The sequence below is a fragment of the Trichoplax adhaerens genome, genomic scaffold, assembly GCF_000150275.1.
Source record: "Trichoplax adhaerens TRIADscaffold_15 genomic scaffold, whole genome shotgun sequence".
NCBI classification, from domain to species: Eukaryota; Metazoa; Placozoa; class Uniplacotomia; order Trichoplacea; family Trichoplacidae; genus Trichoplax; species Trichoplax adhaerens.
In genome coordinates, this window is record NW_002060957.1 from 586822 (window position 1) to 600286 (window position 13465).

At 30.2% G+C, this 13465-nt stretch overlaps 2 protein-coding genes across 2 annotated transcripts; both read right to left on the reverse strand.

Annotated features, from left to right (window-relative positions):
• Positions 1 to 1700: 1700 nt before the first annotated feature.
• TRIADDRAFT_60392 (uncharacterized protein) lies at positions 1701 to 5370 on the reverse strand (the record flags this gene model as incomplete). Its single annotated transcript, XM_002116421.1, has 11 exons — positions 1701 to 2015; positions 2100 to 2162; positions 2363 to 2485; positions 2659 to 2853; positions 3044 to 3196; positions 3688 to 3864; positions 3950 to 4140; positions 4243 to 4414; positions 4521 to 4859; positions 4975 to 5190; positions 5260 to 5370. The coding sequence occupies 11 exons, from the start codon at positions 5368 to 5370 to the stop codon at positions 1701 to 1703; spliced, it is 2055 nt and encodes a 684-aa protein (XP_002116457.1).
• Positions 5371 to 5569: 199 nt separating this feature from the next.
• On the reverse strand, positions 5570 to 12475 carry TRIADDRAFT_60393 (uncharacterized protein; the record flags this gene model as incomplete). Its single annotated transcript, XM_002116422.1, has 11 exons — positions 5570 to 5596; positions 5930 to 6049; positions 6186 to 6369; positions 6484 to 6689; positions 7381 to 7729; positions 7917 to 8356; positions 9665 to 9813; positions 9947 to 10072; positions 10896 to 11036; positions 11598 to 11834; positions 12433 to 12475. The coding sequence occupies 11 exons, from the start codon at positions 12473 to 12475 to the stop codon at positions 5570 to 5572; spliced, it is 2022 nt and encodes a 673-aa protein (XP_002116458.1).
• Positions 12476 to 13465: the final 990 nt, after the last annotated feature.

A 13465-nucleotide genomic window follows, 5' to 3' on the forward strand; every position in this document is an offset into this window, starting at 1 on the left:
ATATATAATACACATATACACGACATCTCATGAAGTGTACAAATAGATAGTGTTAAAATGTTCAAGTAGAGCAGCCGTTAATCCTCTTTGTAATTCAGTTGTAATTTTAAGTTGTATAAATTGTGTGCTTTCATACTTAAAACTTGAATAAATCTCATTTATCTTAAAATTTACGCGAACGTAATAAATAATCTTATATAGCAATTACCTGCTTGTGCCAAAAATTTTATCGGCATTTTTCTATATCGATCTGGATTATATTTACTACAAAATTATTATTCTTTTGATGGGAATTCGAGATACTGAACTTGATTTACGGGTTTATGAATGGATTGTTGTCAGTTACTCTCTAAGTAAGTAATGCGGATAAATTTTTTCATACTATCAAATCCTCATTTATTCACGAAATGCACAACATCGACATTGCCATCTGCATAGTATAACATATTAAATCTATGAGGCCCTGCTTAATATAGGACAGTGATAGAACGATGCTATCGCAAATAAATTTTGCGTTACGAAAGACTTTTACTTTAAAGAGTCTCCATCGGTACGGATTAAAAGTACAGTCTAATTTTATAAAATTTACCGTCTTAGTATTAAATTAATCAATTTCTAATCATAATTTAGCAAATATTAAGTTATGTAAGATATTTCATCGGAACATATAGATATAAATAAAGTGTTAAGTTTAATTCTACTATAAATGCAATAAAACCTGCTTATAAAAACGTCAAATCGAAACTTTAATCTAGAATATTAGTACACGTGAATTCTTAATTACTGAAATAAAAAAGTGTTATAGTTGCACTAGTTAGTGTAAGAATTCTTACTTAGCATTTGGATAGATTGATTTAAATTTTCCTTTGAATAAGTATGTTTGAAAATTATTCTTAGGTTGTTCATAATTACGGCAGATGGCCTTGGCTATTGGTCCTTCAGCAATATTAGTATCATCAAAAACTGTTTGATATATAACTGCCACTTCACGCTACTAATCATATAGTAAATCTTGCAATCAGTAAAACATACTTTTAGTGTATTTAGTCGAACTTTATTTTCTAATACAAACATTATATAAAACGTAATTGAAAGAATGTCGCTCTGTAAGTCAAATTCGTATTTTAAGAAATAAAAAATAGAAATGAATACTTTTAACGTTATTACACTTACTGCAGCTTGACATAGTTTAAACCATGCGTTTATTCCTAGTCATAAAGCCCTTAGACTTGAGAGCTAACAGTAACTTGCGAAGCTAAATTGAATACGTTCGAGATTAATGCAGATAAAGCCGTATTTGTCTACCGTCAAAGTTTAGCAAATGCTGATTTTAGGGATAAATTTATAATTTAAAATAGCTTAAAAGTATCCTAATGCTGTTATTAGAAGTGTAATCTTAAGTTTATAAATCTATATTCGCCGCGTCGATAAGTTGAAAAAATTTAAGCGAAAATAGATATCGTAAGACAGTTAACAAGACTTACAAGTTAGCGTAAAAATACTGATAGGATACAAAAATCAAAATGATTCATTTTTCGTTAGAAATAATCGATTTAAAAAAAGTGCTATACATTGGAAGATACTTTACCGTTTAATTTGAATTTCTGTCCTTGCATTTCATGATGTTTGAGGACCACCGATATTGAGCTTTTTAGTGGTTGGCATATAGCAAAATGTCAGTGCATCTAGGTCGGATTTGATTATTTACTACCGGGTTCAGTAATTAATTTGATGACAGTAAACATTTCCAATCCAACAGTAATAAATGCGGACTGGTCACTATTCCATTTTATAGCCTTAATATCATACGAAGGGAATGGTAACTCGTACAGAAATTGCAGAGATTTTGCATCATAGATGCAAATTTTTAGTTTTTTCTCTTCAAAGTTGTCATCAAATACTAAGAAAAATCGATCCGACCATAAATTTTGCACATTGAAATAATTACATCTCTTAATCAAAATCACTTTGTCCTTGTAGCCTTTCTTAAAAACTTTCTTTTTTACATCGAAGCACTACAGATGAATAAATATTCATGATTACAGCAAAGTACCAGTGGAAAAAGGTTTTCTAATTTTTTTATGCATCGTCTTACGTACCGTGACATGGTCTCCCTTTTTGACTAGAAAATAGGCGTTATAACGAAGATCAAGACAATCCACCTGATATTATTAAATTACCAAACAAACCAATATTACAATGAATAATATTAGATTTATTCTTACTTAAAATAGTAATGGGGTTAGTAAACGAAGGAATTGATTCATATCAGTACGAGACTTGCCATAGTATTTCCATCATTCTCCCCCCACTTTTCAAATATTTCCTCATTTTTCTCGAAATTAGGATATAAAAATTCAACCTCGGGATCAGATGTTAATGGATCATCTGGTAGAATTATTCTACCACACAAACCAAGGTCTTCATCGTATTGAAATGCTTCTGTATATTCTGTTTCCTTCGTTTCATCACCTATTTTATACCGCTGTATAATCAAAAATATTTTACTTGAGGGTACTTAATTGACATAAAATATTGAGCATTGCATTGATCATACTTTAAATCAATGATAAAGAGCAATTAGCTGTATAAATATATCAGTATTTTGACTGCTTTCATGATAACATTATATGCATATATAGTCTTTTCAGGAATTACCGCTACTATCAAGTCCTCGGGTCGTTCTTCCATGCAAGTTACCAGATAGGAATCGTCGCAATAACTGACAGTAATATTATAGCAAATGTCTTCATCGACGAAGATATTCGTATGTCCATTATGGTAATTTATGGTTATTACCATAAGTTGTTTTTCGGTCTCAAAATCGAGAGAATCATCAGTAGAAGGTTCAAGCTAAGGTTAGTAAAAGGAGAACACAGATAATTATGCTTTAATATCATGTCTATAATTACTAAAATGAATTGATGATTAAGATCAACTTAAGTAGTCCTCTAAGTTTTTTTTAACAAATAATGCATTCGGACGTCATTAACATAGCCGTATCATGAGACATTACGTACCATAATATAGGGTTCATAATTACCTTTGCTATAACTACAAATATTAACGTTTCATCGCGCTTTCTATATCTTGCCTCCATAACGAACACAGATTTAATTTTGTCAGGTATTCTAAAACGGTACTGGACCTTCTTCTGGTTGTTTGGAATGGTATGCTTGTTTAATATGTCGATCAACTAAATATATAAATATAATTATGAATGCAATAAGCACATTATTAAAACTGATATACCAATATAGTTATGCGAATCTAATTTACAATTATCTACGCTTAGAGAAGGCTAAATTTATCTATGTATCCGAAGTTACAGAATCCTTTCTAGTGCAGGCTTATGTAATGAATACGATTTTAGCCCATAATGTTCACAATTCGCTATCGCCAAATTTGAGTTGTCAAAATATCATCTTATCAACCATAATCCATGATTGCTTATAAAGAACAGTCAAATCTTCTACATCACTTAATACTTTATTTCATATTAATATCAAATTTTCAAAATAAGTAACTGCTGTAACTCGTTACAATCACTATAGTTACTTAAAGTGCGAATATTTCTATTCCATTACACGTATATTATCACATTTTATAATTTAGTTTTTATTTAAATAACTTTAGGATCTACTGTATATTTTTTTATCATCAATGCATATTGAAATTGGCCATTACCTCAGTAATTAAAAGATGATCATGGATCACTAAATCTTCTCCATAGCAATCGACATGATTACATTCACATCTTCCAAATAGAAAAACTGATGGGAAATCATCGCATATTGCACATGCATAATATTCTTGATCCAAATCATGACATGATATTGTTGATAATGTCTCTCCTTGATAAATCTAAAGTAAAGAATTGGATAAAAAAATTGATAGATTAGTAAAACGGTTAAAATAATATTATAAGCAGTCAACATTAATCTCTTACCTTTAGCTGATATTTGTTGAAATCCTCATTAATTTCGGTTTCGATTAAGTGCGTAGCAAAGGGAATATTGTTAGCAAATGCTATATTTGCCTGGCAATATTTATGGTAAACTTTTCGTTCTAAATAGCTTCTGTAAGAATCGTTACATAAATTTTGGTGAGCTTCTCTGGTCCGCCATGGTTGATTTTCAGCTATGATAAAATTTCAAATCATATATGCATAAAAGTCGTCAATATTGATAAAAAATAACTAATAACTGCTGCATGTTTGCTCAAAAATAATGATAAGCTTACTGTCTAGATTATATTCGTATAAGGATAAATAATTGGATAAGCAGATTGGAAGAGTTCCATAAGCAAGCACATGATGAGTTCCGGGTATAAACATTTTCTCATGCAAGACATTAGGTGTTGTGATCTTCAAATATGATTCGATTTCGCCATTTGTAACATTAATTATCCACATCTGCAAGGATAAAATATTTATGTCATTAAGTACAGTATAGCAAATCAAAATGATCATATAACTGAGATCGTAAATTATATTATGAATTGTGTAGCAGCATGCTTACTGAGTCTTCGGTCATGCTAATTCCTAGGTAATGATGATCGCTTGAGCTAATGATTTTTCTTATATTTCTAGATGACATACGTTTACCTTCAAATAGAAGCTTACAATGCTTAACTAGCTCTTGACTTGAACTAGTATTCTCATTTGTTAATTTTACAAGCGCCAAATTTTCTTTATAGGCTAAGATTATCCATGTATCATCATCACCTCCAGGTAGTACGATTTGTAAAGATTGACCATGTTCAAATTTAGAAGATATTTGGAGAAAATTTTCTGAGAGATAAACCCAATCAGGTACCTGAAATAGCCATAGGCATTGCCATGTTTCTACATCCCAAATCTATTTCGTCGTCAATATAATATTATTTTTAAAGATTTGGCGGGATTTATTTTAACAACTCCTATTTCATATACTTTCTTAAATATTCAGGAAATTTATTTATTTCGGTACTAACTTCTATTTGGCATTCATTTCTCCATTCCATGGCTTTACGCTTATTGCTAGAATCATATTCATAATTTTTAAACCATAATAAAAGTTTCAAGCCATTTCTAATAAATTGGCATGATTGTATCTCGTTTGTATAAGAATTTTGCTTATTCATCGCTTGAATTTGATTATCGCGAATCTGCCAGATCTGTAATATAGCATAAATAATTCCTGGTATCGTCTATTTTATTTGATAAAATTAATAAGTAATTTTAGCCCTTGCTACTTATATTCAGGATGTATCTCTGACCTTAACGGTTTTCTTATCCATGGATTGCGTCATAATAATACAATCATTGCCCGGGTGAAAGTCTAAATTTCGAAATGATAAGCTCGATTCGGTAGCCTCATTATCGTCCATAAAGGAAAGTTGCTGTTTGGTATCAACGTTATAGATGATCCAGTTCCAATCGGATGTCTATCATTAAATATGAGCTCAACGTTATATACCAAAATATTGATATTTGGCCAGCAATATAGTAATAATAGTATGTTTAAAATTAGATTTATTAGCTTTTGCAGAGGATCAAGTAGATCAACTGTAGATGAAAGAATACTAACTAAAACACTCCGAGAGCATCAGAAATCTATTAGCACGATAAATGACGATAATGAAATTTAATATGGTCAATTCCAACATGCTCATACTTAATTCGTCATATATTATTACGCAAATTAAAAGCTTAAAATAAATAATCGTGTACTGAGACTTCAAATTTATAACAATTAGTTTAACTTGATTTGCAAAGCTAGTTTATGCTTATTTTGAACAAAAACTAATGAAAGCAATGTTTAAAGAATAACGATATTCGCCAAAACTGAAAAATTTAATTTTAATTAAATGTAAAAGAATGAATCTATCTACAGGGTAATTCAATTTGAGTAGCATATTGCATTCTTAACATTGGTTTACAAATCACCTGAACATCAGCGTAGGCATAAGCTATCAAAGATCCATTTGCAGAAATTTTTGTACTTTGAATTGCATGATTAGCGGGAGTTATTTCAAGAATAATTTTCGAAGAAAGATAGTGGCGGACCTGTATGAGCGCATGCTTTTATATACTTCGTCAAATTTAACATTTTATTCATGTACAAATAATACAGATAGGCAAACTAAAATCAGATAGAAATTGGCTTTTTAATTAGTTCATTTTTGGTTCTAAAACTGCCTACCGTAATGGAATATTGTTTTAAATCAATCGTGTTGGCATGGACAATCCTTAAATCACCATATTTTGGACTAGAGCAGTTGATAATGTCCCGAGTATTGCTACTGTCAATAATAGATCTATGTCCAGTATGAATTATTTTTCGATCTATCCATTTACAGTCTGTCTGCTTGATTTCATTGTTATTACTAGAAGTGGGTTATGCAAAGATGGGATTAATTATTTATTAATTGACACTATTCCATATTCGAATTACTTTAATTTACATGCAAATAGGATACAGCGTAATAAACATAGCTTACCCAGTAATTTTCCACCCTGTGGCTTTCCAATAATCATTATCTTGATTTTTCCCATTTAGTTCAGCTAACTTCATGGCTTGTTTGTTAATCCAGTTGTCTTTTCTGTTGCTTATTAGTAAAAATTGTACTATATCCATTGTCTTAATATGCAAGTAAGGTGCATTTGTATTTAGTAACTGGTACAATTCTTGAATATTGAACCATTTCTAGACGAGCAGAAATTATCGACGAAATTAATTATTTGTAAAGCAGGCCTATCACTCTCATATAGTTCTGATGCAATCTATTTAAATTAACCAGAGAGGTTATTTAATAGATCTAACAGTAAAAACTGAAATTTGATTATATCAATTATAAGATTGACTGTACGTAGCAAATTAAGCAAGTGGTTTATCGGTGTGATAGAGTGGAAGGGGAGCAACAACTCTAAGCTGTATTTCGAGTAGTGAGGTTGCTGACAGTAACTATAAATGCGAAATTATCGAATTTATGCATTCTTGTTTTCTGGCAAAGAATGATTTAACTTTAAGAATTACATTTGAAGAACGATTAATAATTTTAGTATTGATTGCATACTAGCTAATGCATTTTAGATATTAAAGAAACGTTTAGAATAAATTTAGAGTAAACAAAAAAGGTATGTCGGTAATGAATTTAATAGAAGTCATATCGTTATAGATAATCATAGAACAGTGATGTCCTTTAAATATCCTGTAATCGATCAATTTGCAACAGAAGATCCTGTAATATTACTGAAACTTCAGTGCAAAGTTGATGGTGTAAAGATTACGTTTATTTATAATCTCTACATTTTAGTCATGTAATTATACTCTAAAGTAGTTGATGTATTTACTATATTTAAATGCCCAAAATATATAAACAAGTTAAGTGTAGTACCTCTATTTCTCCATTAAAATAAAAATAATCCAAGCATTTTTGAAGATCTGAATAAAGTTCCTTGGCCAATTTACACGACCTAAGTTTATTGGTTATCCAATCAAAATCACGAACAATTTCCTCTAAAGACACTACATCTTCTGCTTGCACAACATGAAATATAAGATATTGATAGAAATAGCCGTCATCCGGATGCGTAAACCACTTCCTTTCACATCGATGAGCATAACCATGGATTAGTGCTTGATTGAGTATTTTATTATAATCTGAAATTGATTGATCTGATTGTAATGGCTGTTGCAGAAAGTCTACCATAACTTCGGTAAGAATACAGCAGCTTGATGAATAACTGAGTGTACGCATAAACAAACAACAATTAGTTATTAAGATTTGACTGAGATATGAAACGATAAGCAATATGATTAAATGAAGCAAAACTAAAACTTATGATTTAATATTTGGCGTCAGTTATGTTTTGTCGAAGTTGATACTTACCTATAATACATTTATATATTTGTGTAAAGTTTAATTTCTACCTGTTTTCTTCTCTATATCGTAGAAGAGATTTCTGATGGAATTTCTTTAATAATGAGACTGTTTCGGATTGGCTGCACTTCCATAAAGATTGGATAGAATCAATCGGTATTGGAAGTTTTTTAAATGCTCCAAGTGAGCGAAATAAGTGGCGATCATTTTTATCCAACTGTTGGATACTTAAATCGAAAATTCGATGGAATTTGAAGTCGGTTGTGCTTGATTCATTATTTTGTGCTTGATTGTCGATTATAGAGGCAACTTGTTGCCAATCTTTAACGTTCCTTAAATGTAGACCACTAATGATATCGATTGCCGAAGGATGATTTTTGCAAACTTCGATAACCCTAGAAATTTCCCGGTTTTGACGTGACTTTGGTAGATTGCTGTCGTTTTGATGTTGGGCTAATACTTGTAATGCATTATCGAATGTAAATTGTTCCTGACAGAATTTAGTAATTGCATTAATGAGTAATAATTTAAAATTTCTACTTAATTTTACAAAAATTTATGATAATAAGCTTTGTGATAGCCTCACTGCTACTACATTACTTCACCGTTTCATCATCAGCTACGGCCCACTGACATCCTTATTTTATACAAACCATAACATGCCGCTTTAATTTATTTAATGTAATTTTAATATATAGCCTCTTTTTCCATAGAATGTGGCTTTGATGAATTAGCTTCGCAGTCAAGCTTGATGTTTACATTGTTAATAATTTTTACGATAATTTTTGTTTACTGTGTATTAAGCAGTTAAGTATTTAGATCCTTAAATTGATGTAGCCTCCTAGTAATTATATTATAGAGTGGAAGATGATTTTTATTTTGATCAGTATAGAGATCGATATTTTTTTGTCAAATATTTCTAACAATGTGACACATGTATGATCACATTAAGTTGATTTGATAGCACATTGTGTCTAATAAACTTTAGATTTTGATAATAATCTTTGTTAACAACTCAAAATAAGTGCTTGACGTTAGAATCATAAAATTTTCCCTGATTAGTTCGTGATATAGAATGATAGTCATGTCCTACAGTATAGTTTATAGATCATTAGTGGTGCGGACTGCTTGTTGCTTTTGGATTATAGCAAATTACTTGAAAAGTTTCTACACACACTTCTAATTCTTAATATTTGAGATAATCTGTGTACAATACTGTAGTAGATCTAACAATATTTACTGATAGAAAAGCTACGTAAGAAACATCTCAGTTCGAGATGACTCTCCTAGTAAGGTATAATAATAATACTATAGTTGTTTATAAATTAGATGGCTCCTATATAAACGGGAACATTTGAGTTGAGTTGTGTGATGAAAAGTTGTAGATGTATTTATGCTAATAAAAGTTTTATCTTTACGGTACTTTCTGTGTGTATATAGTAAGAAAGCGTTTAAGTCAGCAGTTATAGACTTTTACCGAACGTTTCCTTGTGGCAGAGTTTAAATTATAACATATGGACTTCTCTCTACTTTGAGGTATTTGCAATCGCGATCAGAATACTGTATATCTCTCTTCCGCGATTAAAGTTATTCTTACAATTAGAAATGCAAGCGATATCAAAAATATATATATGTTGTGATTTTCTTACTATTACCAACGGTATCAGCAAGTAATAAAAATATTTATCTGCAGTATAAACACATAGTTAGCTAATTCCATAAGGTAACAAAAAATATTTCTACGATTGTGATAAATCACTTGCAAATTAGATGAAGTAGTTTCGAAAAAAATACTAACCGGCATTTTATAATATTCATATTTATCCATGTTTTGAGGTTTTGAGTATTGTGATGTGACGATCGATTTCTTAACAAAATCCAAGAATTCATAATGATGTTCTTTGCGGATATCATCAAATATGAATAACGTGTTGCAGTTTTCTATACCTGGAATTGAAGACATTTTGTCACAAAGTCATTATTGTAGCCAGATTGAGTAAGAATTTTTCGCCATTCGTGACAATCAAGTACCAAAAATGAACGATCATAATGATTCTAGGAGTAATGTTGTTAGCGTTACCTTTATGGAAATATTGCACTTTCTTCTTGAAGGTTTCCAGATCATCCGGTAAATTATCCTCGCCCCATTCCAAGTCCAATAGTAAATGGTTCAATTTGAGAAACAGCTGAAAGTCCGAAATGTTTCCTAAATACCATCAAAAATAAGAATTATTGTACGACTTAACAATGTAGCTATTTAGAAAAGTTTATTTACTATACTAGGCACTAAAGGAGAATTATCGAACTAGACGGAAATATATTTGCTAATTATCGATATTACAGTAGCAGAGCTATTACTAAACGAACTATCTTTAGATATAAATAGATTAAGTGTTCAAAGTAAGCTCAATGAGAAGAAATACTAGTCTACAATATTTTGAAGTGACAATGAAACTTGGTAAAATTTAGTATATAAATCTAATACACAAAGTAAAGTGGATGCTATCGCAGCTAAATCAATAGCAACAATCTATTGATGGAGAACCGTGGAGTTATATTCCTAAAAGTAATGGTGTTTTTAATTACTGTTAATTTAAGATCTATTATAGGTAATTATTATTAATTGCGTCGATATATTACAAATATGAGTTGATTATACGGTAGTTTGGATGTATGGCCATTGTAAGAATTCACGGTAAAATATAGTTCTAAAGTCTCTTAATAACTTCGATTATGATAAGGATAAATGCTAAACGTAGTAACGAAAAATCTAGTTTGTTATGTTACATTAATATATACTAGGTAGGAAATCTAATACTACCAACTCCATTTCAATTTTATTCAGTTAGAAATTAAAGTGCGACAGAAGGATTGAAATTATTCGTGTCCTAAAGGATCTGGCATTAGTATGTTCTGAATATAAGTATAAGTCACAGTACCAATTCGAAGCCAATAGCAGCTATAAAATTTAAAGCAGCCTTCATTCTCAATAGCTCTTTGAATAGATTGACAGACAGCCGTAGTTTTACCACTTCCAACACCTCCATGTATTAAGATATGACCTCCATCTTGATCAATTCTCTTCAATTGTTTACCAATATTCTTAGTAAATTCTTTGTAGAGAACGTTGTGATGATTGGAGATTATGGGTATGTGTTGCAATAAGTATTCTATAGCAATTAGATAAAACGCAAATCCTTCAATAGGTATAGTAATTTTTAATATCAAAACTTTCTGACAGAAAGTAGTATTGTAATTTTTTTAAATTTTAAGATGATTTGTTTGCAATATAGCAAATTGTACATGTTAAAATTGAGATGAAATAAACGCTAAATTTAAAAAAAACAGCTGATATAAATGGGTTAAGGTTTAATTATAACTGTATTTCTAATACATCTTGATCGCACCTTGGTTACCAATGCGTTTTTGCTCTTTTTCCCTAAGGTCAACTTGGATTGAATAATAACAGATTAGGCTTGAGGTTTATCTACAACAGGTTTTGATATTTCAGTCCATAATAATTCTACGCAATTTGTAGATTAATGAGATTCTATCTTGTAGTAAATTAGTAAGTCAATTACTTTTCAAACTATAAGGTGAACATAATACTTATGCTAATGTACATAATGGAATGACTGTAGACATTTAGAAGATCTAGCCTTTTTAAATAGCTTAAAGAAGAGATAACTTAATTGTTTGCATCTATGAAAATTTGATGTGAAACATCTTACGTAATTGTTCAGCAATATCCCGGCAGCCTATTTTGATCATAATTTCTAATAGCTCTTTAAAAGTTTTGTTCACGACTTTGCCGTAATATAACATATAGGATGCTCTTGACTCAAAAGTGTAAAAGCTATCCATAACTTCATAGCAATATGTTGCATGATCTTTGCATACTTCATTACCAAGAGCCAACCATTTTCTACCAATGTTTTTTACTATAATTTCGTAATATTTCTCACATTCTATAAAATAGTTATCGTGTTAGTAGATAACATCAATTTAATACAATAATAGTGGCGTTACTGGCCATTTTATTTGCTGAAATCAATCTCAAAAATTCGGTTAATTAAAACAGCCATATATGTGTTGTCTCATGTTTATCTACCTTAGTAGTACAGTTAAATTTTGTTATGTAGTGAAGATCAATATGCAGTCTGCATTTAGTAGAATATTCTGATGAAATTTCATATTTTTTGTTGTCATTAAATGATATATTTTTATTAAAGGCTAAATAAGTACTTGAAATCTATTTTGGTCAAAAGGTGAAGAAATCTGTTTGCACTTCAGAAGCTATATTAAGCCAAAAAATTGTAGAAATTAAAGCGCTGTTAAGTGATTCTAGGATTTTAGAATGTATCTTACAGATACTACACAAGCACTATAAACATTTGCAGAAACCCTCATTTCAGCTGGAAAACCTTGATAATATACTGGCTTGAGACTCTAGAAACTGTAAATTATAAACAAAATTTACTGCCTGTAAGTTTTTTAACTGCTCTTAAATTAACAATTAAATTGCAATTTTAGTGTAGCTAACATATTAGTAATTAAAGCCCTTACCTAATACATAAGGATATTCATCTTCTACGATAGCCTGTTCCATATCAACTATATTCCAAGGTTGTGATAAAGCCGATGAATATTCTGTTGCAAATAGGATAAAATGTAGGTCCGATAGTTTAATATCAGATGGTTTTCTGTAGCGGCGATTAATGGATTGAACATAGAACTAAATTTATTCTAAAATAACCTAGTGTAAGATACTCTGAGGGAACGAGATTGAATATTTTGAGCGAAATTGATAAATTATAAAAGTGTTATATTGGTTTCAGGTTAGTGCTACGCAAAATTAGATGGATAGCAATGTTATATTTTTAAATAAACTCGACTAGTACGACATAAAGAATGAGGTTTTGCATTATTGCAACTGTAATAAATCTGTAGCTTAAATACGTAGGTTTATCTCTGTGGATCTTTAGCGATTTATAGCAGATTTTCAAGTTTTTAATTCGGTTATTCCCTTGGAAAGCTTTAATCGTAATTAAATGTTTCATAATACAATTACAAGGGAACATTATTTCCTATAAAAAGTGCTGATAGAGCCGAATAAATTTTGAATATGTCATGAACTTTCGAAATTATGGTGGGTAAAAAACTTAGGTCTAGTCTCGGTGTTACAGTGTTAAATACTGTATTACAGTAGAAATAACTATGTTAGGATAATTCTGTTAGACTATCCTTATTTAGTTAACTTCTAATTTGGATATACTGTATTTTAATATAGCACTGACTTTTTATGACAGTGACACTTATACACATACTGAAATTATAATAGTTATAATAGGGAATGCAAATCATCTGCTTACAGTTCGAATCATTGTGATTGTAATTTACTTATGGTAGACTGTAAATTATCATGGAAATGTTCCGTGATAGGACATATCGTAATCTGACTATTCTGTATTAGTCATTACATGTCTATGTTCGTAAATACTGTTGTCTGCATTAAGGGAGCAGTAGCTAAAATTAATATCTAATTCAGTAAATGATTCTAATGTTAATTGTATTAACTATGACTCATGAACTATGAGGA